Source organism: Ceratotherium simum, chromosome 29, assembly GCF_057802395.1.
Source record: "Ceratotherium simum simum isolate JZ-2026a chromosome 29, ASM5780239v1, whole genome shotgun sequence".
Lineage (NCBI taxonomy): Eukaryota > Metazoa > Chordata > Mammalia > Perissodactyla > Rhinocerotidae > Ceratotherium > Ceratotherium simum.
In genome coordinates this window covers 7,979,827-8,007,351 of record NC_141928.1, presented here as the reverse complement: position 1 = coordinate 8,007,351, position 27,525 = coordinate 7,979,827, and the positions used below count along the sequence as shown (strand labels likewise).

The window sequence follows — 27,525 nt, the reverse complement described above, 5'->3', positions numbered from 1 at the left end:
TCTGTGCCGCCCCTGCCACAGGCCTGGAGGATTCGTGAGTGAAAAGACCAGCCATGAGGCTGATAGATCAGCAGGGAAGGTCCACATTCCGGAAGCAGGGACGCAAGAGGTTATTGCAGGTGAGGAAGGTTTGAGGAGCAGGACGGGCTGACAGGTATATTGCGTAACTGGAACGGAGGCCCAGGAAGCGCAAAGCGTAGCCTCAGGGCACACAGGCTGCGCCGTCACTAGCGCGCCCTCAAACGTGGGGCACAAGGTGGACAGGCCCGGTGTGGGTGGGGTGGGGGCGTGCTCCTGGCACCCTAGTACCCCGGCCCCGCCCCGCCCCCGCAGCGGGGGCAGGGGGTGGCACGTGAGCGGGGCGGGGCCGGGCGGAGTGAGCCGAGCGGTACGGAACGCGTGCGCCGGCGGCAGCGTTTCCGGTCGGACGCCTTTGTCGTGCGCCCCGCGTCCCTGGGGGGCGTCGGCGGCGTCGGCGGCGGAGGCAGCAGAGGCAGCAGGGGGATCCGGAAGTCAACACCATGTCGAGTCTACACAAGAGCCGGTGAGGGGCCGTGGGGGCCAGGCTGGCCAGACCGCTCCTCGCCAGGCCGCCGCTTGTGCCCTGCGGAGGGGGGCGCGGGTGCGGACGGGAACCGGGAGCCACCGCAGAGGGTCTTGGGCGCCCATTTCCCAGCCTCGTTGCTGTGGGCCTGAGGGGCGCAGAGCCGAGGACCTCGCTGCCTCTCGGTGTCCCCCCTTCTCCCTCTCCGTCACCCTGGACCCCTGGTGTCCCCCTTCCCTGGGGTCTCCCTCATCCGGGGGCTCCCCGCCCCCCGTTTTTTCTCCCTGTTAACCCTCTGCCCCAGTTCCCTGCTGTGTGCAGACGCGCCCGTCCCCGTGCCGGTTATCACTAGAAAGGCTGGAGAACCTGGATCCTCCGGTCTGCCGCCTCCACCAGGCCAGCCCTGCGGCCCCGGCTACATTTGCTCACTGTTCAGTGTTCCCCCCGACTTGCTCTTTAAACCTTGTGCGTGCCCGCGGGCAGGCCAGAGGCCTCCTGGGTCTGTTTTTGAGCCTGGAGAGCTGCGTGCAGGTTGCACAGATCCCTTCTCTACGGATCCGTTTGCTCCCGGTTCCTGGGGTTCGTTGAGTTCAGATAGGAGTGCTGTGGGCTGGGCCCGGCCAGCAGGAATTGCCTGATAAATGCCGCTCACTCAGTGGTAGAATGTGCCCGATGGTGTGGTGCTGTTTGAGAACCTCTGGACAATGCTGTCTCTGTGTTTCTGGGCTTAGAGGAAGAAGTGATCTAGGGTTCTCCAAAGCTGCCTTTGGCGGAGACTCTTGGCTTTGCCATCTTTCTGTCCTGAAGGGGAAGGAGGAGCGGGTTGGAGACTGGTGGTGTGAGGGAGCTGTGGGCTTCAGGAGTGGTGACTAAGTCTGTCATCTTGGGGTTTGGGTGTGCATCATTTGCCTCCCCTCCCTGTCCTAGGATTGCAGATTTCCAGGATGTCCTGAAGGAGCCCACGATCGCCTTGGAAAAGCTTCGGGAACTCAGTTTTAGTGGTAAGAGACAACTCTCCATTTTCAGGGTTTTTCTAGAGCGGCATTGTGACTGGGATGGAGGGCACAGTGCCCAAGGCCACACCTGGTCAGTTCGGGGGGCCGGCCTGCCTCTTGGGGCCTTCTCCAGGTTCTGTGGAGCTGAACAGCCAGTGACTGCTGTGAGCTTGGAAGGGGTTTCCACACGAGTGATTTCCACGCGAGTGATAGCCACAATGAGCATACCTGTAGGCCTTAGACAGGCTGCTTACTGGCGTATAAGTGACGCCTACTGCTTCCTGAGAGTAACTGGACAGGACTGAAGACAAGAGTGAGAGCGGGGAGGAGACTTATGGAGCCAAGGTTGCGCCTGTTCTCGTTCATCAGCAAGCTTCCTGTGTTGTTGAATTTGGTTAGCTGCAGAGTGGTTCCTGGTTCTCTCCCTGGCTTGGGGTCAGAGCTGACTCAGGCAACAGTGAACTTTGGTTAATGATGAAATTCCGGTCTTGAGACACTGACTTTAAGAAGCTGAACCTTAGCCATTTCTGACTTTGCCCTCCCTGGCATTGTTAACCTTCCAATACAGATTTTTGCTTGTCTTTAAAAATACCCCAAGGTGCTCTGTGTATCTTCTCGTCTCTGCTCTGCCCATGTAATTTGTCAGCAAGGAATTCTTGAGTTGCCCCCTTCAGCCCCATGCAGATTTGGAGGTGGGGGCATTAGCTCCTGTTCACGGTGCTGGGGGTACCGTAGCAATAGCTGCTTTAGTGAGGTTCCTGACGATAGTGCGGGAGGAGTTTGTCTTTCTCTTCAGGGGTGACATTTAGGCCCTGAAGATCTTGAGGGGTCCTGGGATCTGTGCTGACCTGAAGAGTCAGCCAGGCTTCAGGGCAGGCAGTCTGCAGTAGTGGTTAAGAGTTAGGGCTCTGAAGTCAAGACAGACCTGAGTTTGAATCCTTGATTGCTCTGTCTTTACAGGTAAGTTTCTTTATCAGTAAGATGAGGACAGTGATGCTGATCTTCCCTACTTACCAGGGTTATAATGAGGATTAAGTGAAATAATGCCCGTAAAGCACAAAGCACTTAGCATTCGTGGCTTCGTTTATATTTATGTCCACAAATACTTATGGAATACTTTCTGTGTGCCCTGCCCTCTGCTAGGTACTGGGAATATAAGGCAGATTTGGTTCTTGTCTTTCTGGGGCTTACCCAGTAGTAGAGGTTACAGATGTTAAATAAATATGCAAATTATATTATACAATCTCAGTTATGATGGATGCTATGAAAGAGAAGTCACACGAGTCCCCATTATTGTTTATGATGAGGGACCTAACTTTGATTGGGAAGAGTTTTAGTGGTAAGCTGGTGGCTGATAAAGGCTGCTGTGAGGAAGAAGTATCAAGGATGAGAAGGTGTTATCCTCAAAAGAATATTCCAGACAGGGAGCTCTGGGCTGGGGGCAGGGGTGATGGAGAGCAAGTACACACAGGATTAGCATCTAGTCAGGTAATCTTTCTGGCAGAAAATGGTTCTCGAAGAAGTACTTCTTGTCAACCCCCCTCGCTGACAACTGGCTCCGAGGTGGAGGACTGAGGGGTTATGGGACTCTGGCGGGGGCATGACCTCTGCCTGCTGTGTTCACAGGCATCCCCTGTGAGGGCGGACTGCGGTGCCTCTGCTGGAAGGTGGGTGTGCCTGGGGCGGGGCTTCTGCTCTGCTGGGAGTCCCTGGGTTCCTGCATGGGCTGCCCCCACCCCAGCCCCTTCTTCCTGTTCTGTGCCTTTCCTTGCTTGTCCAAGGAGGCTTTTCTGGGAAGTTCCGGGTTTTCTGTTTCTCTTGGTGTCCCCTCCAGGATCCCCTGGGGGATGAAACACTTTAATGCCAGTGAACCCTCTGCTCCCTGGTCCAGACAGTGCAGTGGAAGTGATGCTTATTGGGACAAAACAAAGGCTGTGCTTTGCCCAGAACTGTTAGCTGAGGTGGGAACGGAACCCCAGTGTTCTGGTTTCCAGCTCCTTTGAGCACAAGGTTTTATTATCAGTTGGAAGAGTCTGTGTGAGGAAAGGCAGTAGAAAGGGCCAGTTTGGGATAAAGGAGTGGGGAGGAAAGGGAAGGCTATCCCCCGCCCACGCCTGGGTTCCTGGGTTTCAGCCCATCTTGTCTTCTCTGGATTTTATCAGACATTTTCCTTGAGGCCTGTCAGCCTCCACCTACCATCCAGGGTTGGGCTGGGGGAGTCGCCAGAGCTTTGCTCCTCTCCCTCTGCAGATTCTCTTGAACTACCTCCCGTTGGAGAGAGCCTCATGGACCTCCATCCTGGCCAAACAGAGGTGAGACCCAAAAAGGGGGGATGACGGGAGGGCTTCATGTCAGACAGGACAGGTGCTGGTGAACTCATCCCGCTTCCTGTTGCTGCTCCTCTGGTCTGGGCTCCTTGGGCAAGACTTTGGGAATCATTGCTATCTCCTCTTCTGTTCTGCAGGGAGCTATATTCTCAGTTCCTGAGGGAAATGATCATCCAGCCCGGCATTGCCAAGGCCAACATGGGTGTGTCCAGGGAGGATGTGACCTTTGAGGACCATGTGAGTAGGGGTTGTCAGGGGAACTGAGGCTACAGAGTGAGGAGAAGTGCGAGCTTTGTAGCAGGCAGGTTCCCCCACCGCAGAGGACAGGTGCAGCTGGTCTCGGTCCCCTCTGGCCCTTCTAGTCCCTCCTTTCTGTGTCTGGCTGCTCAGCCCCGAAGGCTGTGTCTCTCCCCGCTTCTCCCCAGGCGCAGTCGGGAATATAAGTGCTGGCTGGGGTTGGGGGTGCTGTTTGTACAGCACTGAGCCAGCTCCTCTGAGTGCAGTGTCTCCTTTCCTCCTCGTCCCTGTTCCTTGAGGAAGGCTCTATGATTTTATAGTTGAAGAAAATCAGAGCAGGCAAGAGTGAGGATAAACTGCCTTCCTGTGGCTTGGAGGAAGCCTTGTTCTACTCTCCAATACTGAGCTCTTCCCTGGTGCCTTGCAGTGCAGGGAGTGGAGGCGGATTGGAGCCAGGCTGGTCCTCCAAGGATTGGAATTGGCGACTCAAAGCCTTGATGAATTAGATTCGAAGAGACCTAATGGTACAACACTCATTCATTCGTTCAACAAGCATTTAGCAAGCACCTGTTATAGGCAGCATCCTGTAGCTACAGCAGTGGAGAGAAAGGACAGAGTCCCCTCCAAGCAGGGGTGTCCTCAGAGCAGATTCCAGGGCTCGCCTGCCGGCTGTAGAGTTGGAGTGGGATTTGGGTGGCTGTGGGGGCCTGTGCTGCTCCTCGAGTCACTCGCAGGCTGTCTCAGAGCCACGGCTGGGCCTCCGGTGGGATTGTTGGTGCGAGATTACTGCTCAGGCCCCAGGCTGGTATGTGCCCCTGGGGCCCTAGCTGGGTCTACAACAGCGCAGCTTATTTTCTCCCCACAGCCACTCAACCCCAACCCCGACAGCCGGTGGAACACGTACTTCAGGGACAACGAGGTGCTGCTGCAGATCGACAAAGATGTCCGGTAAGCAGGGCGCCTGGGGGCTGGGAGCTGGCCTTTGGGATTTCTCGGGGGTTTCTCAGTTCCGTCCTTTCCCTTTCCAGCCCAGGCCCACAGGAGGGTGTTTGAGGAACTGTTGGTGGGTTATCCCCATAGTTGGATCCAGGCCCTAGTGATAACGAGCCTGAGAGTGGGGCTGGCGAGGGCATTGAGTAGCCGGCTCTCCTGTCTCCTTGCCTCAGTTTCTGTTGTGCTAGGCGTTATGGATTCATCTGGTCATTCCTTCAACAAATATTGAGACTACTCTATGGCAGGCTCAGGGCCAAGCTCAGGGTTGAGCACGGAATAGACAGACATGGACCCTCTCCTTAAGGACCTCAGAACCTGGGGGAAGGTGGGAAGACAGACGTTCAACAAAATAGATGTGTGTAATTAGCGTTCGTGGTAAATGCTCTGCAGGACGAGTTCAGGGTGCTGCACGGCGTTCCGGGAGGGCTCGCCTGAGGAAGCAGTGTTTCAGCTGACATCTGAAGAGTCCAGGAAGGAGGGAGGGAAAGGCTGTGGTGGGTGGGGAGCTGCCTGTGGGAGGCCCTGAGAGCCCAGGGAGCCTGGCATGTTTGAGGAGCGGTGTGAAGGCCAGCGTGGTTGGACCTTGGACTTGATCACAAGGACATGGAGCAGTCATGCGAACGTTTTAAGCTCAGGAGTGACAGGATCAGATATGTGTTTTTAGAAAAGTTGTGAGCTACGATGTGTGCGTGTGCCTGCTTTTCCACCTTTAGTGAAATGTAGGAACACTGGCTGTGCTGTCCTGTTGGGTTGGTGAGCCTGGCAGCAGGGGGAATCTCCCGCAAGGCTGGGTGAGGAGCTGGAAGGAAGGCCTTGTCTGCGGTGGGGCTGAGTGGTTAGAGTGCGGGTGCTGGAGTCTGTCCGCCTGGTTTCAGTTCCACCCTTACCAGTCCTTAGCTGTGTTTCCAGCCCTCACCACCGTGGGTGCTGCTCCTCTGCCTCTGCTCATTTTGCCCAGGCCCAGCTTCAGATGGCCCCTGTGGAAACCCAGCCCCAGGCAGCTCAGCTAGGATGTGGAAGGGGGCTCTCATCTCCTTCCTTCTCAGGCTGGTGTTGGGGCAGCCTCTTCCCACAAGGTGTTTTAATGGCCCTGTGTAAGTCGAGGAGGACCACGTCTTGAACCTGGTTCTGGGGAAACAGGTTCTGTCTTACGCTGGTGGTGATTGTAGCACGTCGTTCAGTGTTTCTAGAGGGCAAGTTTGCAATGTGCTATATATCAGAAGTCTGAGGGGCCGGCCCGGTGGTGCAAGTGGTTAAGTGTGCTCACTCTGCTGCGGCAGCCCGGGGTTCGCTGGTTCAGATCCCGGGCGCGCACCAATACACTGCTTGGCAAGCCATGCTGTGGCGGCGTCCCATATAAAGTGGAGGAAGGTGGGCACGGATGTTAGCCCAGGGCCAGTCTTCCTCAGCAAAAAAAGAGGAGGATTGGCAGATGTTAGCATAGGGCTGATCTCCTCACACACACAAAAAACATCCGAAAAACGTGCATATACTGTAATACATATATTTTAAAAACTTGATCACATTCTAGAGACTGTCTCCCAGCATGCTTTTTTTCTCTCGTTTTGTCTTGGATATCTTCCCACGTCAGCTGTATAGGAGTCTGTTGTACAATGTGTAACTTAACCAAACCTCTTTTACCATTTTAAACCACACTGCAGTTAACACTCTTGTACATATTAGATATTTTTGACATGGAAAGATGTTTGTGGTTTAAGAGAAGAGTTAGATTGTGAGACCATAAAGACACTTAAAAAAACATGTATATATATGTGTGTGTGTATCTATTTGTCAATACACTTAAGAATATGGATATGTATACATGTACAATGACTATATTGCTTTTTAGAAACTATGTTTTTTTAAAAACTGTTGTTTTTTTAAATAAAATGTCGTTAATTAAAAAAAAATCAACCACACAAAAAAATGCTTTTTGGGATGCTGGGGCACCTGGCAGCAGGGTGCTGATGAAATGCCCAAAACCTCTGTCCTGAGTAATAGCACTCTGTCCTGTTCTCTCTCGACAGGAGGTTGTGCCCAGACATATCCTTCTTCCAGAGGGCCACCGAGTACCCCTGCCTCCTCATCCTGGACCCCCAGAATGAGTTTGAGACCCTTCGTAAGCGGGTGGAACAGACGACGCTGAAATCCCAGACAGTGGCCCGGAACCGGAGTGGGGTGACAAATGTGAGAGGCAATCTAGGGGCCCGAGGGATGCCCCGTGACAGCCTTTTCCTTCCTACTTCCCTTGGGCCACAGGCTATCGGGCCCGCGAACATCTGCCCTGACAGTTAGCCAAAGCAACCTTGGTCCTGCCAGGTCCCCTCTGGGGCTCTTTCTGAAAGCCAGGTGTCAAGGGCTGGGTGTAATGGGTGCCATGGGGAGGGCCCTGCTGTGCAGTGAAGGAGCCAGACTTCTAGTCCTGTGGTGGAGATGGCTTTTGAGAAAGTAATTGTGTGTGTGATGAGAAAGTGACAGGAGCAGTGATGGAGCTGGGGAGCTGGCCTGGTCTGGGTATCAGGGAAGACTTTCCTGAGAAAGTGACATTTAAGCTGTGGCTCGAAGAACTAAGAGGAAAGAGCATTCCACGTGGGGAGAAGGGCATTTGTGGAAGTCCTCGGGCAGGAGAGAGCATGGTGTGTTCAAGGAATAGAGGAGTCCGGTGTGGCTAGAGGCAGAGGGAAGGGCAGAGGAAGTTGCTGGAGGATCCTGGAGAGGTCAGTAGTGGTGAGGCCACGCGGGGCTTCTATCCTGAGGGTTGGGGAGCCCTTGCAGCGGTCTAAGCAGGGCAGTGATGTGATTCAGGTCCGCTCTGGTGGAAAGTTGCTGTGGGTGCTGTGGGGATGTTGATTGGAGGTGGCAAGAATGGAGGTGGAAAGGCTGCTGCATTGTCCAGGCAAGGGTAGGTGGGCCTGGGGCTGGGGTGGAGCGGGGATAGATCTGAGAGACTTAGGAGGCAGAATTGATAGGACTTGTGGTGGCCAAGTCATGCTGTGTTTGAACTCCAGTCTTCTAGCAGATTCCTGTAATTCTGAGAAGCTGCTTGTAGCCAAACAAGTGTGTTATCTTATTCCTTAACTTAGACCTATTGCTTTGGTATCTGGACTCTGACTTGTTCCTCAGAACTTTTCACTGTTCTCCAACAAAGGAAAAATGCTTCTCTGTAACCTCCCACAAGCTAGAGACAGATACTCCTGCAGAAGCTTTTTCCCTCACGTGGAACGACTGATCAAGGCTCTGTCTCTAGGAGAGCAGCCATTTTCCGCTACAGAGGTGACAAGGACAATTACAGCTGATCCCAGGCTTCCACATGCCTAGGACAGAGTTGGGTGTGCCGGGAGGTACAGAATGCTTGGCTAAGTGACTGAGTGGCTTGCTGTGTGGGCGGCCCTCTTACGTGGCTGTAGGGTGAGGTAGGGAACTGGCTTCTGTCATTCATTTCACTACAGTATGGGGCTCTGAGAGCCGAGCTTTTACCCATTTTAGGTTTAGGCTTGGTTCTGGTGGCAGAGAGCCTGATCACAAACTTTATCCCTAGACCTCTGGACCTGTTGGTAGGCAATTTGAGTTAAATCCCCTCATCTCTTTGGGCGAGTAATACCAGGCCCACCTTTCTTTTTTTTTTTTTGTGAGGAGATCAGCCCTGTGCTAACATCTGCCAATCCTCCTCTTTTTTTGCTGAGGAAGACTGGCCCTGGGCTAACATCCATGCCCATCTTCCTCCACTTTATATGGGACGCCGCCACAGCATGGCTTGCCAAGCAGTGCGTCTGTATGCGCCCGGGATCCGAACTGGCGAACCCCGGGCCGCCGCAGTGGAGCACACGCACTTAACTACTTGTGCCACTGGGCCGGCCCCAGGCCCACCTTTCTGGACCTCTGTCTCCTCTTCTGTAATCTGGGCATAATCATTTCCGCCCTGCTGGCTTTTGAATTGCGAAGAGGGTGAAATGAGGTCATGCCTGTGCAGATTCTTGGAAAGCTGGAAAGCACTGGGCATTCTCTGAGGCTTGGACCTCACGTTCTGGAATCAGCCACTCTGGGTTCAAATCTGAGTGCTGCCACTTAATTCAAGACATTTGATGAGTCACCTAACATTTCTGAGCCTAACATTTCAAGTTTTTTCGTCTTGAAAATGCCATCCACCTTAACAGGCTCTTCCTCTTCTCCCCCAGATGAGCTCCCCACACAAGCTCTCTGCGTCTTCATCCCCGAATGAGTATGAGGTGCTGCCCAATGGCTGTGAGGCCCACTGGGAGGTGGTGGAGCGGATCCTGTTCATCTACGCCAAGCTCAACCCTGGCATCGCTTACGTGCAGGGCATGAATGAGATCGTGGGGCCCCTCTACTATACCTTTGCCACTGACCCCAATAGCGAGTGGAAAGGTAAAAGGGCTCTTGGCTGCCCACATCCCTCATTGCTGGCTCCCTAGAAAAATGGACCGAGGAAAGCTGGGCTAATGGGCTTTATCAGACTGTGCCACTCACTTCCCTTCTCTGGGCCCCCATTTTCCCTCTGTCAGATGAGGGAGTTGGCCTGGATCGTCTCTGAGATCCTTTCTGACTCAGACTTTCTAGAATGTTGGAAGTTTACTGATGACTTAATATTTGTAACTGAATTTTTGGTAGAGGAGATGAGATGTATATACAGGAAGCTGAATGATAGAAAAGATTTAAATAAATAATGATTTGAATAATATCATCAGAAGAGCATGTAATCAATTGTATGGTGTTGCCAGAAGATGTGAGAAGAAAGCAGTGATGTCCTTAGTCTGGGGGTGGAGGGTGCTCAAGGACAGAGGAGGGACTGAGCCTGACCGTGAGGGTAGGGTGACTTGGCGAGGCTTAGAGGTGCGGGGGAGGGTCTCGCGTAGGTGAGAGATGGGGTGGGCCTCTGGCGGGCACCAGTTCTCTTGCGGCTGCCCCCACCTTGCCCATCTCACCCAGAGCACGCTGAGGCAGACACCTTTTTCTGCTTCACCAACCTCATGGCTGAGATCCGGGACAACTTCATCAAGAGCCTGGATGACTCACAATGTGGCATCACTTACAAGATGGAAAAGGTGTACTCTACCCTGAAGGATAAGGACGTAGAACTCTACCTGAAACTGGTGAGGACCCTGGGACCACATAGGACAGGACAGACGGATGGAAAGGGGCTAAGGACAGCGGGCTTCCTGAGCATCCCAAGCTCAGGGCCGTTGGGGTCTGGCTTGAGTCTGGGGATTGAAAGTGGCTGCTCCTGCTAGAGAGTGCTGACCTCTAGCTGAGACAGGCCTGGGAGACCCAGGCTGCAGATGGTGGGAGCCCAGCAGGCCAGGTGTGGAGGGGAAGTTGTATGGTGCCCATCATGTGTCAGGCGCAGTGCACGGCCTTTACCATACGCTGAGTTGGTTCAGCCTTTTAGTAGTCCTCTGAGAAAAGAAGTATGAACTTCATTTTGAAAATTAAAAATAATTTAAAAAATGATTGTAATGGCATTCCACGTTTATTTCAGAAAACAGTTCAGTAAAAAGAAATTTTATTTATAAACAATAACAGTTTGTGAACAAGAAAATATAAACATGTGAACGTGTCTTTTTAAACAAATATGGAATTATGTTTTTGCTGTTTTCTAACATGCTTTTCCAGTTAATAGTATTCACTGTGGCTGACCAGAGGGCTCATCTCTGTGTGGAGTGATTGCCTTGTGGGGGGTTGTTGTATGGCATTAATTGATATAATATATTTAATATGCTAAGCACAAGGCCAAGCTTGTAGTAAGTGCCTGATTAATGGTCTTTCTGTTGTCCATAAACCCAAGATTATAATGCATAATCCCAAGATTATAATCTGTACAGTGTTTTCAAAGAATTGGAGCTGTCGTTTATAAATCTAGAGAGCTTATATAAAGGTTTGGGTTTATGGCTTCTCTTAAAAAATCGGAAGATCTGTGCAACTATGACCTACAACTATCTATTGGGGCTTTGTGGAGAAAAAGGGCAAAAAAGGAGGAGGATTGGCAATAGATGTTAGCCCAGGGCCAGTCTTCCTCAGCAAAAAGAGGAGGATTGGCATGGATGTTAGCTCAGGGCTGATCTTCCTCACACAAAAAAAATCCGAAGATCTGACGACATTGGCTGGCAGCAAGCAGCAGCTGCCCCTTTAACGGAGCAAGGCTCTCTATGTGGCCCAGTGTCATCTCCCCATTAGTGTGCCTGGCACTCACACCTGGCCTGCTGTGGCCTCTGTTAGGTCCTGGGCCCTGCTGCTTATGTGAATTCACATCTAATACACTGCGTGGTGTTGCCTGGCAACCAGCTGACACAGGTTGTTGCACCCCACCCGCTCCTCTGTCTCCCCAGCAAGAGCAGAACATCAAGCCCCAGTTCTTCGCCTTCCGCTGGCTGACGCTGCTGCTGTCCCAGGAGTTCTTGCTGCCCGACGTCATCCGGATCTGGGACTCCCTCTTCGCCGACGACAGCCGCTTTGACTTCCTCCTCCTCGTCTGCTGCGCCATGCTCATGTGAGTGTGACCCTGAGCAGAGGGGTGGGCAGGGCTGCTCTCCAGCTGGAGCAAGCCTCTGGAATTCTCGGGTCAAACCAAAACTCGCTGTGGTGGGGAGGAAGGAGTGGGAAGGGCCGGCTGGGCCTGCACTCGGAGCGGCTCAAGGGCCCAGCGCTTTTGCTGCTTGTTTTCCTTAGACTGATCCGGGAGCAGTTGCTGGAGGGGGACTTTACCATAAACATGCGGCTCCTGCAGGTAATGGAGTTTGGAGGGGCGAGCTCAGTCTTGAGCCGAGAGGCAGACACTTACCAAGCACCCACCGCATGCCAGCCGCTGTGATAGGCTGGGGTAGGAACAGTAGAGGGTAGCAGGGCTTAAGAGTCCAGACCCCTGAGGCACATCTGGGTTTGGATCTGGGTTTGAATCCCGGCTCTGCCACTTGAGTGGTGTGGCCTTGAGTGGATGATTTGGCCTCTCTGAACCAAGTGCTCTACACACATACCCGGGACACAGTGGCACCCGGTACGTGGTAGTGCTCACTGGGAATCAGGCTCAGACCTGGGGAGGGAGAGTGTGGGGCACAGTGGTTAAGAACGTGGGCTCAAGAGTCACACAGCTTTGGGTTCACATCTTTGTTCGGCTATGCTAGTCATGTGACCTGAGCCAAGTGAGAACCTCTCTAGCCCTCAGTTTCTCCAGCGCCTGGCCTGGGGTTGGTTTTCAATAACGTGATTGACCAGATCTGTAAAACAGGCGTAGTCACAGTAACCTTCTCGTCAGGCTGTTGAGGTGACCCAGTGAGCTAGTGCGTGTCCAGCGTCCAGCCCAGTACCAAGCTCGTTATGAATGGAGCTCAGGGTTCAATGAGAGGAGTTGGGGAGAGGTGAGGCAGTGTGTCCTGGTCCCAAGGAGGGTGCTGTGAGCCCCTTTGGGTGGCACTGGTTGGGCTAGTGGAGTTAGTGCTGTAGTGGTGTCGTGTTAGCTACATGCAGGGGTTTGGGCAGAAGGTGGGTGTCTGGTAACCTGTGGTCCCTGTCCCTGAGGCTCAGGGTCCAGCATGGTGACAAGTCCTCGTGGGAAGGGCATGGGTGTGGCAGAGGTGGCAAAGGGTTAGCTGATTTGAGAGGCATGTTGTTGGCCTTTCCCATGCCCAGGATTACCCCATCACAGATGTCTGCCAGATCCTACAGAAAGCCACGGAGCTCCAAGACTCGAAGTAGCCTGGCAGCAAGAGGCCCAGGTTTGGAAGAGAAGATGCTGACCCTGTGCCCTGGCTTCTGGGACACGCAGATGCCTGTGGGCTCCCAGCCCGAGGGGAAGCTGCAGGAGTGGCCCGCTCCAGGCCTCCTCACCCTAGGCCGCTCCCACCGGGGCACACTGTGCCATGCTCCTTCCTAACCACCAAGCCCTGGCACCCTCCTCACCCTGCAACCCTGGGACCCTTTGCCCAGGCTGCTGAGCAAGGCTGGAGCTCATGAAGTTGTTTCCTGGGGCTGGGGCAGATTGGGGGCACTGGGGGCTGGCAAGCGTCCCTCCCTGCTCTGCTCTGCTGCTCCCTTCCCCCTCTCCTCTCTGGTCTTCTTCTGGGCTGTGTTCTGGGGAGGTGCTTGGCAAATGAGCCAGAAACCGCTTCTTCTGGGGGTTGGTGCTTAGGCTTCTCCATGGGGAAGGTGACACTGTGAAGGAGCTAAGAAGCTGCCAGGCCCAGGTCACACCCTCTTTCCCTCTCCCAGTGAGTGTGTGCCTGCCTGTAGTTCTGAGTTGGTGTGTCATGTGTCTCTTCATCCCCCAGGTGTCAGCTTCTCCCCGCTCTGTGTGTCTGTCAGTGTGTGTGTGAGGGAGGGGAGAGTGTCTCTGATCCCTCTAGGTCTCTGCTTCTCCTTCTCTGCCCCTCTGCCTGTCTCCCTCCCTCCTCCCTCCACCTCTTTCACAGATGGTGTGTGTGACTCTCGCTCTGTCTGCTCCTCTCTCCATTGCTCTCCCTCTGCCTTTCTCTCTTGGGGTGCCTTATCCCCAGCCTCTTCCTCTCCCTCCTCCCCTCCACTCTTGTGAACCCCTGAGACAGAATGAGGAGTCTGGCTCAGCAGAGCCCCTGGAGGTCAACCCTGGCCTTTGCACCCTGTTCCCATCCCCGCCCTCGGCTCCCAGGTCCCCCAGGCTGCCTCACTGGAAGGCCCTGAATCTGCTACCCGCGACGGAAATCTAGGAAACCAAAAGCTGCTGAGAAATGATGGCCCATGAAGCTTTGAGCCTCTTCCCCTCCTTTCTGCCCAGGGATGGAGGAGGGAGAAGAGGGGGAGTTGTGCCTCCCAGAGAGTCCCCAAAAGGCTCTCCTCTTCCAAAGGAAAAGGACACGAAGGTGATTCTGTTCCAGGGGTTGGGATCCAAGTGCTTCAGAAGAGTGGTCATCCCATGGCTTCCAGGTCCCAGCCTTGGACGCTGAGTCCCATAGAGGGCAAGTGTGACCAGAGAGAGCCTCCCTGGGCTGGGCGCAGCTGAGCCCCAAGGCCCTGGACCTGTCAGTGCCGGGAGAGCCGTGTCTCCCCCAAGCAGGCTGAAGGGGATGCTGGCCCTTCTCTGGTCACCTGCTGGGGCTGTCCCCACGATTTGGGGCAGGTACACTGAGCAGGAGCAGCTGGAGGAGTGACCGTATTCTGAGCAAGTCCCCTCTCTCCTGTGAGGAGATGGGTGGTTTGGGTTTGGAAGGCTAGGTAATGTAGCAAGGGTCCCCACCCTCTCCTCGGACTGGCCAGCAGGGCCCTCTTCCCCCAGAGCCTTCGAGTCTGGCAGCCAGGACTTCCTGCTGCCTACCCTGGCCCGGCTGTGGCTCCTTTACCAGGCTGTGCCCTGGGTGCTGCTGGGACGTGATGTACTTGCTGTTTTGTCTCCTCCTTTCCCAACACACAGTATTTCAGAGATTTTTACTATTTATTTAGACTTCTGGTTATTTATTGCAGATTGGCAAGTGCTTGGTTTGGGGATGAAGGGTGGGGCTGGGAAGGTGGAAGGGAGTTGGAGAGACAGTCTTCCTGGCCTTCCAAGGGCAGAGTCAGCATTTCTCCCCCTGCCTTTGGGACCTTCCTGGTTTTCCAGCGGGTCCTGGTGGGGAGGGCTGAGCTCTGTACTGGAGCTGAGCGCAAGGGAGACGGAGCTGGTATCCTTACCAGACTCTAAGACCCTGGCACCAGGCAGAGACACTGTTTCCCACCAGCCGGGCTCACCCTCTTCCCAGAAGGTGTCAGCTGGTGGTTCACTCCCAACTTTGACCTCTTCACAGCCTGAGGCTGGGGCCACAGCCCGGACACAGACACTGCCCAGGACACCTGATGCATTCCCTCTTGCCTGTCCCCCTGCCTTCCCTCTTGGGGCCACACTACTTGAATCACTGCATCTGATTTGCCTCAGTCAGACCTGGGGCTGGTCCCTTCTTGACCTTGGGATGAAGGTCAAGAGCACAGGGACCGGGCCAGATTGGGCTGAGCTCCCCAGTGGGATACTGCCTGAGGAAAGGACCTGCCCTTGGTGATTCCCCTCCCCAGCCTCTCAAGGGAGGTCCCCAGAGTGCCGGAGTGCCTGAGGCTTCCCTCTTGGAAAGCTGCCCGCAGGACTTTGGACACTTACAGATTGGGCTGTCTGAATTCAGCAGGTCTCACTCCAGAGGGTCAGAATGTTTGCTTCTGTTTGTTCATCAGTTTTGTTCTTGAGTCGATGCTGTTGATGACAAGTTGTCTTTAATAAATCATGTGTTCTTTGCAATGGGCTTTGGTGCTGTGATGGGCTGAAACCTTTGAACCTCAGAGCAGGGAGAAAAAAGTTTGAGCAGGCATGGAGTCAGGAGGCTCTTAGATGGTCTAAGAGAAAGGCCAGGAAGTTCTTGTTGGAAGAGCCTGTTCAGCTCTTCTCATTCACCCACTGCAGTCTGCACCTGGAAGGAGGAGGGAGTGTGGACTGGGGAAGAAGGCATCGCATACATGGTTATACAGCAAGTTATATTTTAGATTGAAAATTCAAAGACATGTCAATAAAACAAGTCACTCATATCCCACAATCTGGAGAAAATCACTGAGAACATGTTAGTCTTTTCTTCGCAGATGTAATTTTTATTACATCATTGTCATTTTCTTGATATATATAGTTTTGTGTATTGTCTCCCCATCACATTTGGTGATGAGCAAGTTGTTGCATGATTTTAAAATACTTTTATGGGCTATATACTGTTCTATCTAATATGCTAAAAATGTCTGGATCTAGACCCTATTTCTGAATATTTTGCTTATTTCCCAGCCTCTATCATAAGTAATACTGTGGGGAAGACTCGTGTTTGAAATCCTCGCATTCTCAGTTTATTTCCCCAGCTCAGTCCCCTAGGTGGGATGAAAGGTATGAGCCTTTTTAAGGCTTTTCATATACACTGCCAGGCTGCTTTCTGGTATCAGTTTCTGTTCCAACCAGCAGTGAGCATCGGCCACCTGCATCGTTGCCCTCACGCTGGGTGTTAAAATCTTTGCCAGTCTCCTAGAATTGTTGCCTTATGGTGTGATGGTTAGGAGGATAGACTCGCGTCAGACAGACCTGGGGTCTTGTCCTTGTTCTGCCATCGAGGAGCTCCCTCTCGGGGCTCTTGAGGATTAAATCAAGTAGTCATGGAAGCGCTTTAGACCGGTGCTTCACGTGTCCTTGGCGCTCTTTAAGTTAAAGCTCTTTGCACAGGCGCGGAGGAGGAGGGGCCCTCGGTGGAGACCCGGGAGGGGGCGGGGCGGGGCGGAGCCGGGCCTGGCGGTGGCCAATCACGAGCCTAGACGGCGGTGTCCTGCCCTCCCCCCCCTCAGGTCCGCTTCTTAAAAGGGCAAAGAAAGGGCGCCGAGCCGTCCACTCCGAGCCGGTCCCGACTGTGTCTGTTGGAGTCCCAAGTACTTCGGAGCGTCAGTTAGTAGAGGGGACGGACATCCCACCCTCCCACGCCCCGACCCGGCACTTTCCCGGCTGTGGGCCCTGCAGGCCGGCGCGGCCCTTTTAAGAGCCTCGCGGGTCGGACGCCCGAAGTCGCGGCGTTCCGTCGGCGCCGCGGGTCGCCCTGCCTCACCCTCCACCCGCGCTCCGGCCGTGCTCCCCGGCCATGCAGGCGCTGCGGGCCGGGCTGACCCTGGCGCTGGGCGCGGGGCTGGGCGCGGCCGCCGAGAGCTGGCGGTGGCGGCGGCGGGCGGACGCGCGGGCGGCACCGGGGCTGCTGGGCCGGCTGCCCGTGCTCCCCGTGGCGGCGGCGGCCGACCTGCCCGCCCTGCCCGGGGGCCCGGCGGGCGGCGGCCCCGGCGAGCTGGCCAAGTACGGGCTGCCCGGGCTGGCGCAGCTCAAGAGCCGCGAGTCGTACGTGCTGTGCTACGACCCGCGCACCCGCGGCGCGCTCTGGGTGGTCGAACAGCTGCGGCCCGAGCGGTTCCGCGGCGACGGCGACCGCCGCTCGTGCGACTTCCGCGAGGACGACTCGGTGCACGCGTACCACCGCGCCACCAACGCCGACTACCGCGGCAGCGGCTTCGACCGCGGCCACCTCGCCGCCGCCGCCAACCACCGCTGGAGCCAGAAGGCCATGGACGACACCTTCTACCTGAGCAATGTCGCGCCACAGGTAGCGCCTCCCTCTCTGAGCCTCGGTTTGCCCCTCTGCAGGATGGGGAAGCTGCCTGGTGCGCGCTCGCGGTCATCACCCCGCGCGCCCGAGGCGGGAGGGACGGAGCACTGGGGCGCGAGCACCTGCTCTGCAGGCTGACCTTAACACAGGGGCCCTGGGCGCCTCCCTAAGCCTCAGTTTCCTTGTCTGTAAAATGGGGATAAACTGTTATTCACCTATCTCCTGCAGTAGCGCGGAGGAACTGAAGACACAATGCATATAAAAGTACTGAGCACACTTCCTGGCCCATGGCAAGCATTCAACGAATGTTAGCTATAATGAGGGAACTGAGACTCAGGCAGAGTGATTGGCCTAGTGTCACACAGCAAGAGGAGACCCAGGGAGTCTGTCTAGGGGACCCTGAACTTTTAGCCACTGTCCTCCCCTGCCTGCCTTCCAGGAGTAAAAGGAAAGTTACTTGGCACGCAGTCAGTCGGCTGTTAGTAGCAGTCACTGTGCCCCCTGGACAAGCCACCCTACCTCTAGCCCTGTTCGAAGCAGGGCCTGGCACCCAGTGGGTGGAGACTGATGTGGGGCTCTGGGGGAAGCCCGTGGGGTCTGAGCCTCTGCACCTGACTTCTGTGCTCCCAGCAGCACAGTCCCCCACACATCTAACTCGACACCATACTGAGGACTGGAGAGCCCAAGTGATGGAGTCCGGCAGATTCACTATGTTCCCAGCTGTGCTCTGCACGCGGTTGATTGGGAAAAGGAAAGGACAGATGGTTGGGTGAGCTGGCCTTCCCATGAGCCCCTGGGGGCAGGGGCGGGCCTCAGTTTCTCTCTTTGAAAGGAGATGTGTCCCTTTCCTTCGTATGGCTCTATGGACCTGAGAAATGGCTTTGAAACCTGGGGTGCTAGTCCTCTCATGCTAGATGGGGGTGAGCTAGCTCCCCCTTGAGCTCTATCTGGACTCTACCCTCATGGCCAGGTGGCCTGGAGCGACTCTCCTTTCCTTTAACCTGTTCCCTCTGTTACCCCCCCACCACCACCAATCTCCTGGCTTGGTGCCAGTGCCCGCCCCTCAGGGCCTGGGGCAGCCCCTCTGACAGAGAGGAAAGGTCCCAGCCACAGGCCCTGAGCCCCACTTCTCCCACCAGGTGCCCCACCTCAACCAGAACGCCTGGAACAACCTGGAGAAGTACAGCCGAAGCCTGACCCGTGCCTACCAAAACGTCTATGTCTGCACGGGGCCGCTCTTCCTGCCCAGGTAAGGCTACAACTGGGGGCCCTGGGGACAATAGGGCCTCCCTCACCAGAGGCCCCCTCCTGCCACTCACCCTGCCCAGGCTTACCCCAGGCTTGGTGCCAGCACCACCAGGTCACCACTCCATCTTCCTGACCCTGAGCCTTCACGCTTCTTCCTCTGCAGCCCTGTCTGCCGGTAGAAGGGACTGAGCGCCCCCGGGCACGCTCAATGGTTTTTCTGGCCCGCTGAAGACGGGCATGAGGGAGGCAGTGGGTTGTGGCAGAGCAGCTGGCTCCCAGTCTGCAGGCCTGGGATGGAGCCCAGGCCCCGTCGCCTAGTCTCGGTACTGTGGGCAAATGACCTCACGTCCTCTCCTCTAACATTGGGAAAATGCAGTTACCTACCTCCTAGCTATTAGGGGACAGAGTAGGAAGGTGGATGTCACCCTAGTAAGGGCTCACTATGGGCTGGCTGAGGCGGTGGCTGGGGCACTGATAACCCTGAATTAGCAAGTGCCTCCTATGGCCTGCTGAGATGGAGCAGACTCTGCTGGGGGAAGCCCGGAAGTCCCCCTCCAGTGTTCAGGCACCACTGTGCATCAGGCCCCCTGTGCTGGGGCTGGGAATTCAGCTGTCCCAGCCTTGCCCCCCTGGTGCTCACCCTCCACGGGGAGACACAGTGGTCACGTGTGCGGGACGAATGGGAATCTTGAGAAGGCCTGATTCCTTCAGCAGCATTTATTGCCACCAGCCACCCTGCTTCACCCAGTGCTGGGCATGAGGAAGACAGGGTGAAAGTGAATCTCTACCCTGTGGGGAGCTCCCAGCTTCCTGGGGGAGCCAAGCAGGGCACAGACGCCTCATGCGGAAGGACCAGTCATGCAGGCTGACAAAAGTTGGAGGTCAGGGAAGGCTTCCTGGAAATGGTGGCCTTGGATCCAACCAGACCCCCTGGGAGCCCTGAAAGGCCATGTGTGCCTGGTTCTGCCCGCAGGATGGAAGCTGATGGGAAGTCCTATGTGAAGTACCAGGTAATCGGCAAGAACCATGTGGCAGTGCCCACCCATTTCTTCAAGGTGCTGATCCTGGAGGCGGTGGGCGGGCAAATCGAACTCCGCTCCTATGTGATGCCCAACGCCCCTGTGGACGAGGCCATCCCGCTGGAGCGCTTCCTGGTGCCCATCGAGAGCATTGAGCGGGCCTCAGGGCTGCTCTTTGTGCCAAATATCCTGGCGCGGGCAGGCAGCCTGAAGACCATCACTGCAGGCAGCAAGTGAGGGCGGCAGCCCAGCCAGACTGGGGGATGGCTTGTATTAAAGGTGGTTATTTTTGGAGACAAGTCTTGGCTGTCTGTCCCAGGTGACGCGCAGGAACCTCTGGCTTCACCGCTGCTTCTTCACTGTCCTGGGTCTGGCAGGACCTTTCACTGGGCCGGGCACCCGCCTGGGTGAGGCCAGGCTGCAAGGCAGCCAGGGAGATGAGGATGGCTTCCTGGAAGAGAAGCGCAGCAATGGGCTGGGGCCTGGGAGGCTGGTGGGTGCCCGACCACCCAGGACCCAGCCCGTCGGGGTCTGCTGCCTGGTAGGTTACAGAAAGGCCCAGCTTCATCCTGCCAGGGAAAGGCCTCACCTCTCTATTCCTCAGTCTCTTCCTCTGCGCAATGGGGATGATCCTAATCATACCTGCCTCCCAGGGCCAGGGGAGGGGAGGCGATGGGCAGAAAGTTCTCAGCCCCCAGTGCAGGTGTTGGAAGGGTGGGAGCCGGGGTTCCTGCTGGGAAGGTGCAGCTGGCAGGCTTGCAGGCACCTGGCCCCGGCAGGGCCCTAGGGGGCAGGTAGACTGGGGCTGTCCATCTGTTTAGTCACCATCCTTTAAGACTGACGGAAGCAACAGAGCCTCCCCCAGCAAAGTGCCCACAGCACGGCATTCTTTGCTGACCCCAGGTTCCACAGATGCCCACGACTAAGGCTCTCAGAGCTGGCTACCCACTGTCCCCCACAGGACTGAGGTGCCAGTGAAGCCCAGCAGGGAGGCTGCCCTGCCCACCACAGTCACACATGAGGCAGTGGAACACTGGGCGAGCAGCTAAGGAAACGGAGGCCAGAGCAGGCACGGGCGGGGTCTCCAGGGTCATCCAGGCTAGGAGCAGCTGGCCGGGCACCAGCACCCAGGATTCCTGACTCCCAGCTCCCATATCCTGTCCCTGCTGCACGTGTGATGTGGCGAGAGGCCGAGGGGGTGAGGAGACCATCCCCAGAGAAGGCTGGCTCAGGGCAGCCTTGGGCAGGTGGGCGGCAGGGAGAGTGTCAACCCCTCAGACAGACCCCGAGGCCCTGGCCCTGGGCTGGTGGCTGAACCAGGGAACAGCCTGGGGCCGGAGGCGGGAGGCAGCGGGCTCACCTCCGTGCGGATGGTGCGGCTGCCCTGGCCGGGACAGGTGTTGACGTACAGATCGAAGAGGACACTGGGCTCGGCCACCTCCAGGTTGGGGTCGGCGTCCACTCCAGCTTCCAGCCCCTGGAGGCCCCCGAACACCACGAGAGCGTGCCTGGCACCCACAGGAGGGGGATCACTGGCTGCCCATCAAGCCCACACCAAATGCCGCCACCAGAGCTCTCGGTCCCCGTACACAGCAGAGGCCCAGTCTGTACAGCTTTGCCCCCACCAGGCTGGTCCCTGGCCCCGCCCCAGCCTGTACCCACCTAAAGCTGGGAAGCTGGGCGGAGGCCACATTTGAGCCTCGCTCTGACGTCCCAATGGTCAGGTCATACCCGTCCTGGAAGGGGGCCTCAGCAAACACAGCACCTGGGGGTGGGGCCAGCTCAGAGGGGTCCTGCTCCCCACAGGCCACAGCCGCTTGGCTGTGTGTGTGTGTATACTCAGTGGGGAGGGGGGAAGAAGAAGGGGACTCAGGTAAGGAAGCCAGATCCAGGCCCTCCACTGTTCCCGGGGAGTCAGGGACTGAGGAGGGAGAGACCACGCCTGGGGAAACAGTGCAGAGGGCGGGTAGGAAGGAGCCCTGAGGATGCTTCTGAGCGCACCTCTGCCTTATCCGGTCCTTCTGCCCCCATTCCCAACCCCAGGGCAGACATCATTAATCAGTCACGATACGTTTCCTCAGAAGTCTCAACAGCATTCCAGGCAGCGCACTCAGGGAGACCAAGGCCCAGAGAAGGAAAGGCACTTGCCCCAGGACACACAGCAAGTTAGTAGGACAAGGACCCTGGTCTGCCTTTTGGGTCAAGCAAGGCTCCCAGACAGAGAGGAGAAATATTCATAGGAGGAAGCTCTGTCCTTACTGAGGCAAGAGGCCAGTCGGACCGTGTAGCCCCAGTAGAGACCAGCTTTGGTGCGAGGGTCCTGTGATGACACGACTTTTCCACGGTAGGTCTTGCTTTCTGGAAGGCAAGCAGAAAGGCTGTGAAGACAGGGCAAGGGGACAAGGAGGTGGAGGAGGCTCCAAGCCCTCAGCCTGGCCAGGCAGGGGAAGCCTGCAGACACCTGGGAGCTGCTTCTGGTTCAGTCGCACCGTCACCCGGAGGCCGGGCTCCAAGTTCTTGTCAATCTTCACCTCCTGGGGAAAAGCCAGAAGAAAGTGATGCTGTTCCCCGCAGGACCAGCAGGGGTCACTGCTCTCCCAGATGTCTGTGGGGCTGACAACAGACCTAAGGGGTCCAGGTCAACAACCTTCACCCCTGACCCCCAACCCCGGCACCTGCATCAGACCTGCTCACGAGAGACCATTCATGCAAAATGACCACGAGACACGGGTCAAAAAATGAATGCTCCGGGCCTGGCACGTAGTAGGGGGTAAATATTTCATGAGTAGGTGAAATCTCACTTTTCTACCTTTTGGTGGCTATGCCACTTACTAGCTGTAGGAGTTTAAGCGGGTCATTGAACCCCTCTGAACCTCAGGTTTCCTCATCTATCAAACAGAAAACTTTCCATAAACAATAGCTGTTGCTGCACTGCACAGGGTCTGGTGTGAAGTAAACGCACACCGCGGGAGCTGTGAGGAATAACGACCGACGCTCCCGAGTTGTGCCAACTGTTGAGTCCAGGACAGGGCCCTTTCTCTCCCTCTTGAGGGTTTCTCGTTCTCTCCTTTCATCTGTGTCTGGGTCATCTTGGTCTGCTTTTAGCCAGTTATTTCTGGTTTGTTCTTTTGAGGGGAGGGGATCCCACACATGTAAATGTTTCTCCTCTGACTCTAGCAGACTTGAGAGGGAACAGGTGGTAAACGAACGCTCCAATCCCCAGCTCGCCTTGCCTCACACTAGAGCAGCCCCAGAGTGATTCTAAACTTGTTTTTGTGGGCTTCTGTTTTGTTTTTAATAATTTTTTACTTATTTTTTTCCCCCATAGCCCCAGTAGATAGTTGTATGTCATAGCTGCACATCCTTCTAGTTGCTGTATGTGGGACGCGGCCTCAGCATGGCTGGAGAAGCAGTGCGTCGGTGCGCGCCTGGGATCTGAACCCGGGCTGCCAGTAGCAGAGCGTGCGCACTTAACCGCTAAGCCACGGGGTCGGTACATCTGTTTTGTTTTTAGCATAAGGACTATCTTCTGTTGATTTGCTTTTTAAAAAAACAGTAAATTTGCTCCTAGGTTTATCTATTGAGAGTCTCATTTTAGGCACTTCTCTGGCCCAAATCTACATCAATGGGGGACTGGCAGGCAGAGATGCCTGGTCCAGGGCTCCCCACTCACCTGTCCTGCCTGCCCTCGGTAGCCAGGGTGCGTCTGGGAAGGGTGTCCCCACCCACCCTCCCACACTACCTTCTTCATGCCGCAGTTGACAAAGGAGCCCTGGCCTGGCCGGGTGGGCCGGTCCACTACGACGCCCTCTCGGAACTCAGATTCCTCATCCTGACGCATGTGGTGAGGGCTGTCCAATGGGTTCAGGAGCCCTGTGAGGGGACAGACCAGGAGGAGCCTGGGAGATGCCAAAGCACCTGAGGGCTGTGGCCGGGAACCCTGGTCCAAGTGCCAGCTCTGCCAGACCTGCTGCTGCCCACCAGGCACAGGCCTTGCCCGCCTGGGCCTGTTCTCCCAACTGCACAGCGATTTCTCAGGGTCCGGGGGCAATCCATGGGAGACAGGGGTCAGGCCCCCCAGCCTTACCTGCAAACTGTAGATCCTGGTGTTTGGGGAAGAACGCCTTTCTCAGGTACCTAGCGAAGGACGCAGAGCTCAGGAAGTTCCCAGGGGAGGCCACTTCCGGCCTGACCTGCACCTCCACCACCCCTCCCTCCTGCCCAGGGAAGTCTGTCCTTCACCCCCTTACTGTGGACACTCCAGGTACTGCAGGATCCGGGCCAGCTGCACGCACGCCTGCCCCTTCTTGCCGACTCCCCTGAATTCTCCCTCCACAGTCCTGGAGAGAAAGAGAGGGCTCAAGAACCTACTGTGTTCCCTTCAGAGCTCCTCCACCCAGTCCGACCTCTGTAGTGCCCCCACTTCCAACTCTATCCACTAGGGTCACAATGGGGGTGTTTCAGGCAGAGTTCTCAGCCCAGGCAAGTAGGCAGGGCAAAGGGTGAAGCTAGGCCAATCCTGGAAGCCCCTCCCTCCTCCCTGAGCCCCAGGGACCTGTCAGATGGCCCCTCACTTGGCATCTTGGCCCTCTTCATCGAACACCACAATCTCATCCACACAGAAGATGGCGCAGGCTCTGGCGATCTGGCCGGCCAGGTAGGTGCGAAGCTCTGGCGACTGGGCATTGTCCAGAATGGAGCCCGGCAGGGCCACGCTCAGGGTGTAGGGCCGCCCTGGGGAGGGGAGGGGTATTCCAGGTCAGTCTGAGAGGCCAGGGTCATGCTCTCCCCTCCCTTCCTCTAAACCCAGGGCCCAGAGTTAGAGAATTTCCCCACTGGGAGGAATTTTGAGATCAGCAAAATAGATCCAACTCCCCTTTCCTGGCCTCAATCTCCCCAGGAGGAAAATCGCCACGGCTCCCATGAGCAGGGCAGACCACTGGGTAAGGCTAGGGGGTGTTAGCATTGGCTAAGTCCACATCCTGGCTCTGCCCCTTACTGCCTCAGTTCTCCAGCTGTCAGATGGGAATAATGAGAGCTAAATCTATAGTGAGTGGCTTTTATGTGTGCACATTTACCCACTAACCCTAGGAAGTAGGTACTACCATGATCCCCACTGAGAGATGGGGAACCTGCGGCCCAGAGAGGTCACACAAAAGGCAGGACAACTGAGACGGGGGATCAGGACATCTGGCTCCAGAGGGACCATCATACTCTCCCTCCCAGAGTCATCCAAAGACAGCCACATGAGATAATGCCCATAAAGGGCTTCCCCAATGTCTGAGATAGCAGACATGCTCAGTTGCTGTCCCCAATGTCACCATCATCACTGGTAACCACTGGGCTTACAGGGTACGATACGGCGCCCTGACCCTCCAGAGCGTCAGGTGTGGCCAAGGAGAAAAGATACAGTTTGTTAGGGTAGACCCAGACATACTAATGTGGAAGGACATCCAGGACACAATGTGGGACGAGAAAGACCAGGTCCAGAAGCACGCAGATCAGGTGGTCTCACTTTTGTAAAACCGTATCTACACCTCTCTCTCCATGTGTTTAAGCAGGTATAACATAACGTCTGGAAAAACTTGCACTGCAATGTTTGCTGGGACTTTTTCCTTTCTTATTTATAGTTTTTTTTGTATTTGGGGGGTTTTGTTTTGAGTATGTATTAGTTGATGAGAAAAAAAAGAGGCATTCTTATGGAATCAAAATAATTAAGTGAAAAATGAAATTAAAGTTCTTAATAAAAAAGTAAAACATAACTGTCATTAGGATAACGAGGTCTGGGGGCATTGTCACGAGGCTCGATCCTTTACCTCTATAGGCTTGAAATCTACCTAAGCGGGAGGTTAGCACTCAGTTTTCTAGGTCTCTCCCATTCTCTGTGCCTCAGTTTCTCCATCAGGACAAGATGTCTGGACCCACTGGTCTCTAAGGTCCCTTCCAGATACAACACTGTTGGCCCTGCCCAGGGCCCAGGCGGCTCACCCCGGTCCTCCCTCTCTGCAGCTGCCTCCTCCTCCTGCTGGCGCTTTGCCTGTTCCTCCTGTGCCTGCTGCCGCTCCAGTTTTTTCATCAGCTTGAGATCCTTCCACTTCTTTTTCTCCTCTTTCTCTGGATGAGAGGACATCCAATCAGTGGAGGGAAGAGGGACTCGGAGAAGTCCAGGAGATGGTGTCCTCTCAGTAGGGTCAGCCTGGGCTCCCCAGTGCTGCTGGGTGAGCAGCCAGAGGAGCCTCCAAGGACTTCTAGCCCCCTTCCTCCCCATTTTGAGTGCTGTGGGACCCAGAGGGAACAAATTTGGTGGCTTTCCCTAAGGTTCAGCTGTGCACTGCTGGAATGGCCTGGGGGAAGGGAGAGCACAGACACTCGCCACCCCCAGCCCCTTACTTACTCTGTTGCTTCCATTTTCGCCACTCGACTCTCTGCCCGTGTTCACACTGGAATAGGAGTGGGAAGAGGTACAGGAGTGAGGCTGAACGGTCAACCTGGGAGGGGTCCCACTGGCTGCTCCACAGCTGTCTCCTCCCTCTAAATGGGGGCGGTGAGGAAACCAGGGAACCCCCACACGCTGCTGCCCCAGGGACAGCGTTGCGAGGGCAGGGACCTGCTGTACCCCAGTGCTAGGCGCTAGCGTGGCACATAGTAAGCACTCAGTAAATTGCCGAATGAGTTCTCACTGGAGAGAAGAGAAAATTGAGGCTTAGGGGAACAGGACCTGCCCACTGTCACCCTGGGAGTCCGAAGAGATACGCCACGAAAGGGCTCGGGATTGCGAGCAGGGTCCTAGTTCCTGAATCTGGGCCCGGCTAGGGTAGCCTCGAGGGCCCCCGACAATGCTCCCGGCTCTGGCTCAGACCCCGGCTCCCACCTTCGGTTTTCATCCGGGCAGGGGCGCACGCGGCCACGAGCATGCGGCACCTTGGGCCCTGCGGCCCCGGATCAGCGAGAAGCGGGAGCGGAGGGCGCGGCCTTCCCCCGCCACGGGCCCGCACGCGGCTCGTTCTCACACCCCCACCCCCAGTCCCACCCCGGACCCCGGATCCCGCCACCTACCGGGCCGCAGGGCCGCTTCCTCACGCGCTCCGCCATGTTCGCCGCACGACTTCTGTTACGCCCAGCCAATCAGACTCGCGCTTTCCGGCCACACCTCCTCCGAGCTGTCCAATCGGAGAGCCAAAGGAGCGCGGGGGCGAGGCCTAGGCGCCGGGCTGCTGCGAGAGCGCGTGGGCCGGCCCGGCCCGGCTGGGCGCAGCGGCTGGGGAGCGCCGGCGCCGGGTGAGCGGGTCTCGTCGCCCGCCTCGTGGCAGAATGGGCAGCACTTTGGGTGCTGTCCTGGACCGTTGGACGACTCGAGAGCCGTCCGGAGGAGCGCGACACTCAAACCTCAGTTTGGTTTTATACATGGGGACCCTGTATAAAGTGTGGAGTGTGATTCAGAGCTGGAAATGACCTTGGAGATAATTTAATCCAGTTCTTTTACAGATTCGTTCATTTCCTCTTTTAACAGACTTTGTTTTTTAGAGCAGATTTAGGTTTACTGAAAATCGATCAGATAGCACAGAGAGTTCCCATATAACGCCTCTTCCCTGCTCCCTTTCCCCTAGTGTCAGTGTGTACATTTGTTACAGCTGATGAACCAATATTGATACATTATTATTAACTAAATAAATTAACCGTAGTTGACATTAGGGTTCACTTTGTGTGTTGTACATTCTGTGGGTTTTGACACATGCAGAATGCCATGTATTTACCATTACAGTATCACACGAAATAATTTCACTGCCCTAAGACCCTCTGTGCTCCATCTACCCTCCTCCAAGCCCCTGGCAACCACTGATCTTTTTTACTGTCTCTATAGTTTTTCCTTTTCCAGAATGTCATATTGTCGGAAATCAGTATGTAGCCTTTTCAGACTCCCTTCTTTCATTACGCAATATGCATTTAAGTTTCCTCCATGTCTTCCTGTGACTTGATAGCTAATTTCTTTTTTCGTTCTGAGATTATTTTGTATTTATCTATCTATCTATCTATCTATTTATTTAT

General features: G+C 55.7%; 3 protein-coding genes across 5 annotated transcripts; 2 read left to right on the top strand and 1 right to left on the bottom strand.

Moving 5' to 3' along the window:
* The first annotated feature begins 432 nt into the window (after positions 1-432).
* Positions 433-15,343, top strand: TBC1D13 (TBC1 domain family member 13). Of its 2 annotated transcripts, XM_004423542.3 has the most exons (12): positions 433-544; positions 1,472-1,545; positions 3,166-3,206; positions 3,790-3,851; positions 4,004-4,103; positions 4,969-5,051; positions 7,124-7,283; positions 9,272-9,482; positions 10,044-10,207; positions 11,441-11,601; positions 11,781-11,838; positions 12,738-15,343. In XM_004423542.3, exons 1-12 carry the CDS (start codon positions 522-524, stop codon positions 12,801-12,803), a joined length of 1,203 nt encoding a protein of 400 aa, XP_004423599.1. In that variant the 5' UTR covers positions 433-521; the 3' UTR covers positions 12,804-15,343. The 2 variants fall into 2 exon arrangements, with proteins under 2 accessions (XP_004423599.1, XP_014637717.1); XM_014782231.2 differs by lacking the exons at positions 433-544; positions 3,166-3,206 and having other exon boundaries at positions 1,471-1,545.
* A 1,202-nt stretch (positions 15,344-16,545) lies between these two features.
* Positions 16,546-19,773, top strand: ENDOG (endonuclease G). The gene is made up of 3 exons (XM_014781959.2): positions 16,546-17,209; positions 18,352-18,461; positions 19,434-19,773. The coding sequence occupies exons 1-3, from the start codon at positions 16,700-16,702 to the stop codon at positions 19,714-19,716; spliced, it is 903 nt and encodes a 300-aa protein (XP_014637445.2). The 5' UTR covers positions 16,546-16,699; the 3' UTR covers positions 19,717-19,773.
* SPOUT1 (SPOUT domain containing methyltransferase 1) lies at positions 19,163-26,584 on the bottom strand. 2 transcript variants are annotated; one of them, XM_004423543.3, is made up of 12 exons: positions 26,536-26,584; positions 25,874-25,919; positions 25,468-25,593; positions 24,054-24,213; positions 23,730-23,819; positions 23,567-23,616; positions 23,222-23,352; positions 21,941-22,013; positions 21,739-21,837; positions 21,142-21,244; positions 20,840-20,987; positions 19,163-19,930 (listed from the first exon to the last, which is right to left on the bottom strand). In XM_004423543.3, the coding sequence occupies exons 1-12, from the start codon at positions 26,569-26,571 to the stop codon at positions 19,763-19,765; spliced, it is 1,230 nt and encodes a 409-aa protein (XP_004423600.1). In that variant the 5' UTR covers positions 26,572-26,584; the 3' UTR covers positions 19,163-19,762. The 2 variants fall into 2 exon arrangements, with proteins under 2 accessions (XP_004423600.1, XP_087275091.1); XM_087418965.1 differs by lacking the exon at positions 26,536-26,584 and adding an exon at positions 26,351-26,373.
* Positions 26,585-27,525: the final 941 nt, after the last annotated feature.

Excerpts from the sequence above, each read along its gene's own strand:
- TBC1D13 (XM_004423542.3), top strand. The coding sequence starts at position 522 with ATGTCGAGTCTACACAAGAGCCG. Across the intron at positions 10,208-11,440 it reads TAGAACTCTACCTGAAACTG|CAAGAGCAGAACATCAAGCC; the intron begins GTGAGGACCCTG and ends CTGTCTCCCCAG. Across the intron at positions 11,602-11,780 it reads GTCTGCTGCGCCATGCTCAT|ACTGATCCGGGAGCAGTTGC; the intron begins GTGAGTGTGACC and ends TGTTTTCCTTAG.
- ENDOG (XM_014781959.2), top strand. The coding sequence starts at position 16,700 with ATGCAGGCGCTGCGGGCCGGGCTGACCCTGGCGCTGGGCGCGGGGCTG. Across the intron at positions 17,210-18,351 it reads TGAGCAATGTCGCGCCACAG|GTGCCCCACCTCAACCAGAA; the intron begins GTAGCGCCTCCC and ends TTCTCCCACCAG. Across the intron at positions 18,462-19,433 it reads GGGCCGCTCTTCCTGCCCAG|GATGGAAGCTGATGGGAAGT; the intron begins GTAAGGCTACAA and ends TTCTGCCCGCAG.
- SPOUT1 (XM_004423543.3), bottom strand. The coding sequence starts at position 26,571 with ATGGCGGAGCGCGTGAGGAAGCGGCCCTGCGGCCCG. Across the intron at positions 25,594-25,873 it reads GCGAAAATGGAAGCAACAGA|AGAAAGAGGAGAAAAAGAAG; the intron begins GTAAGTAAGGGG and ends CCTCTCATCCAG. Across the intron at positions 21,838-21,940 it reads GAACCAGAAGCAGCTCCCAG|AAAGCAAGACCTACCGTGGA; the intron begins GTGTCTGCAGGC and ends CTTGCCTTCCAG.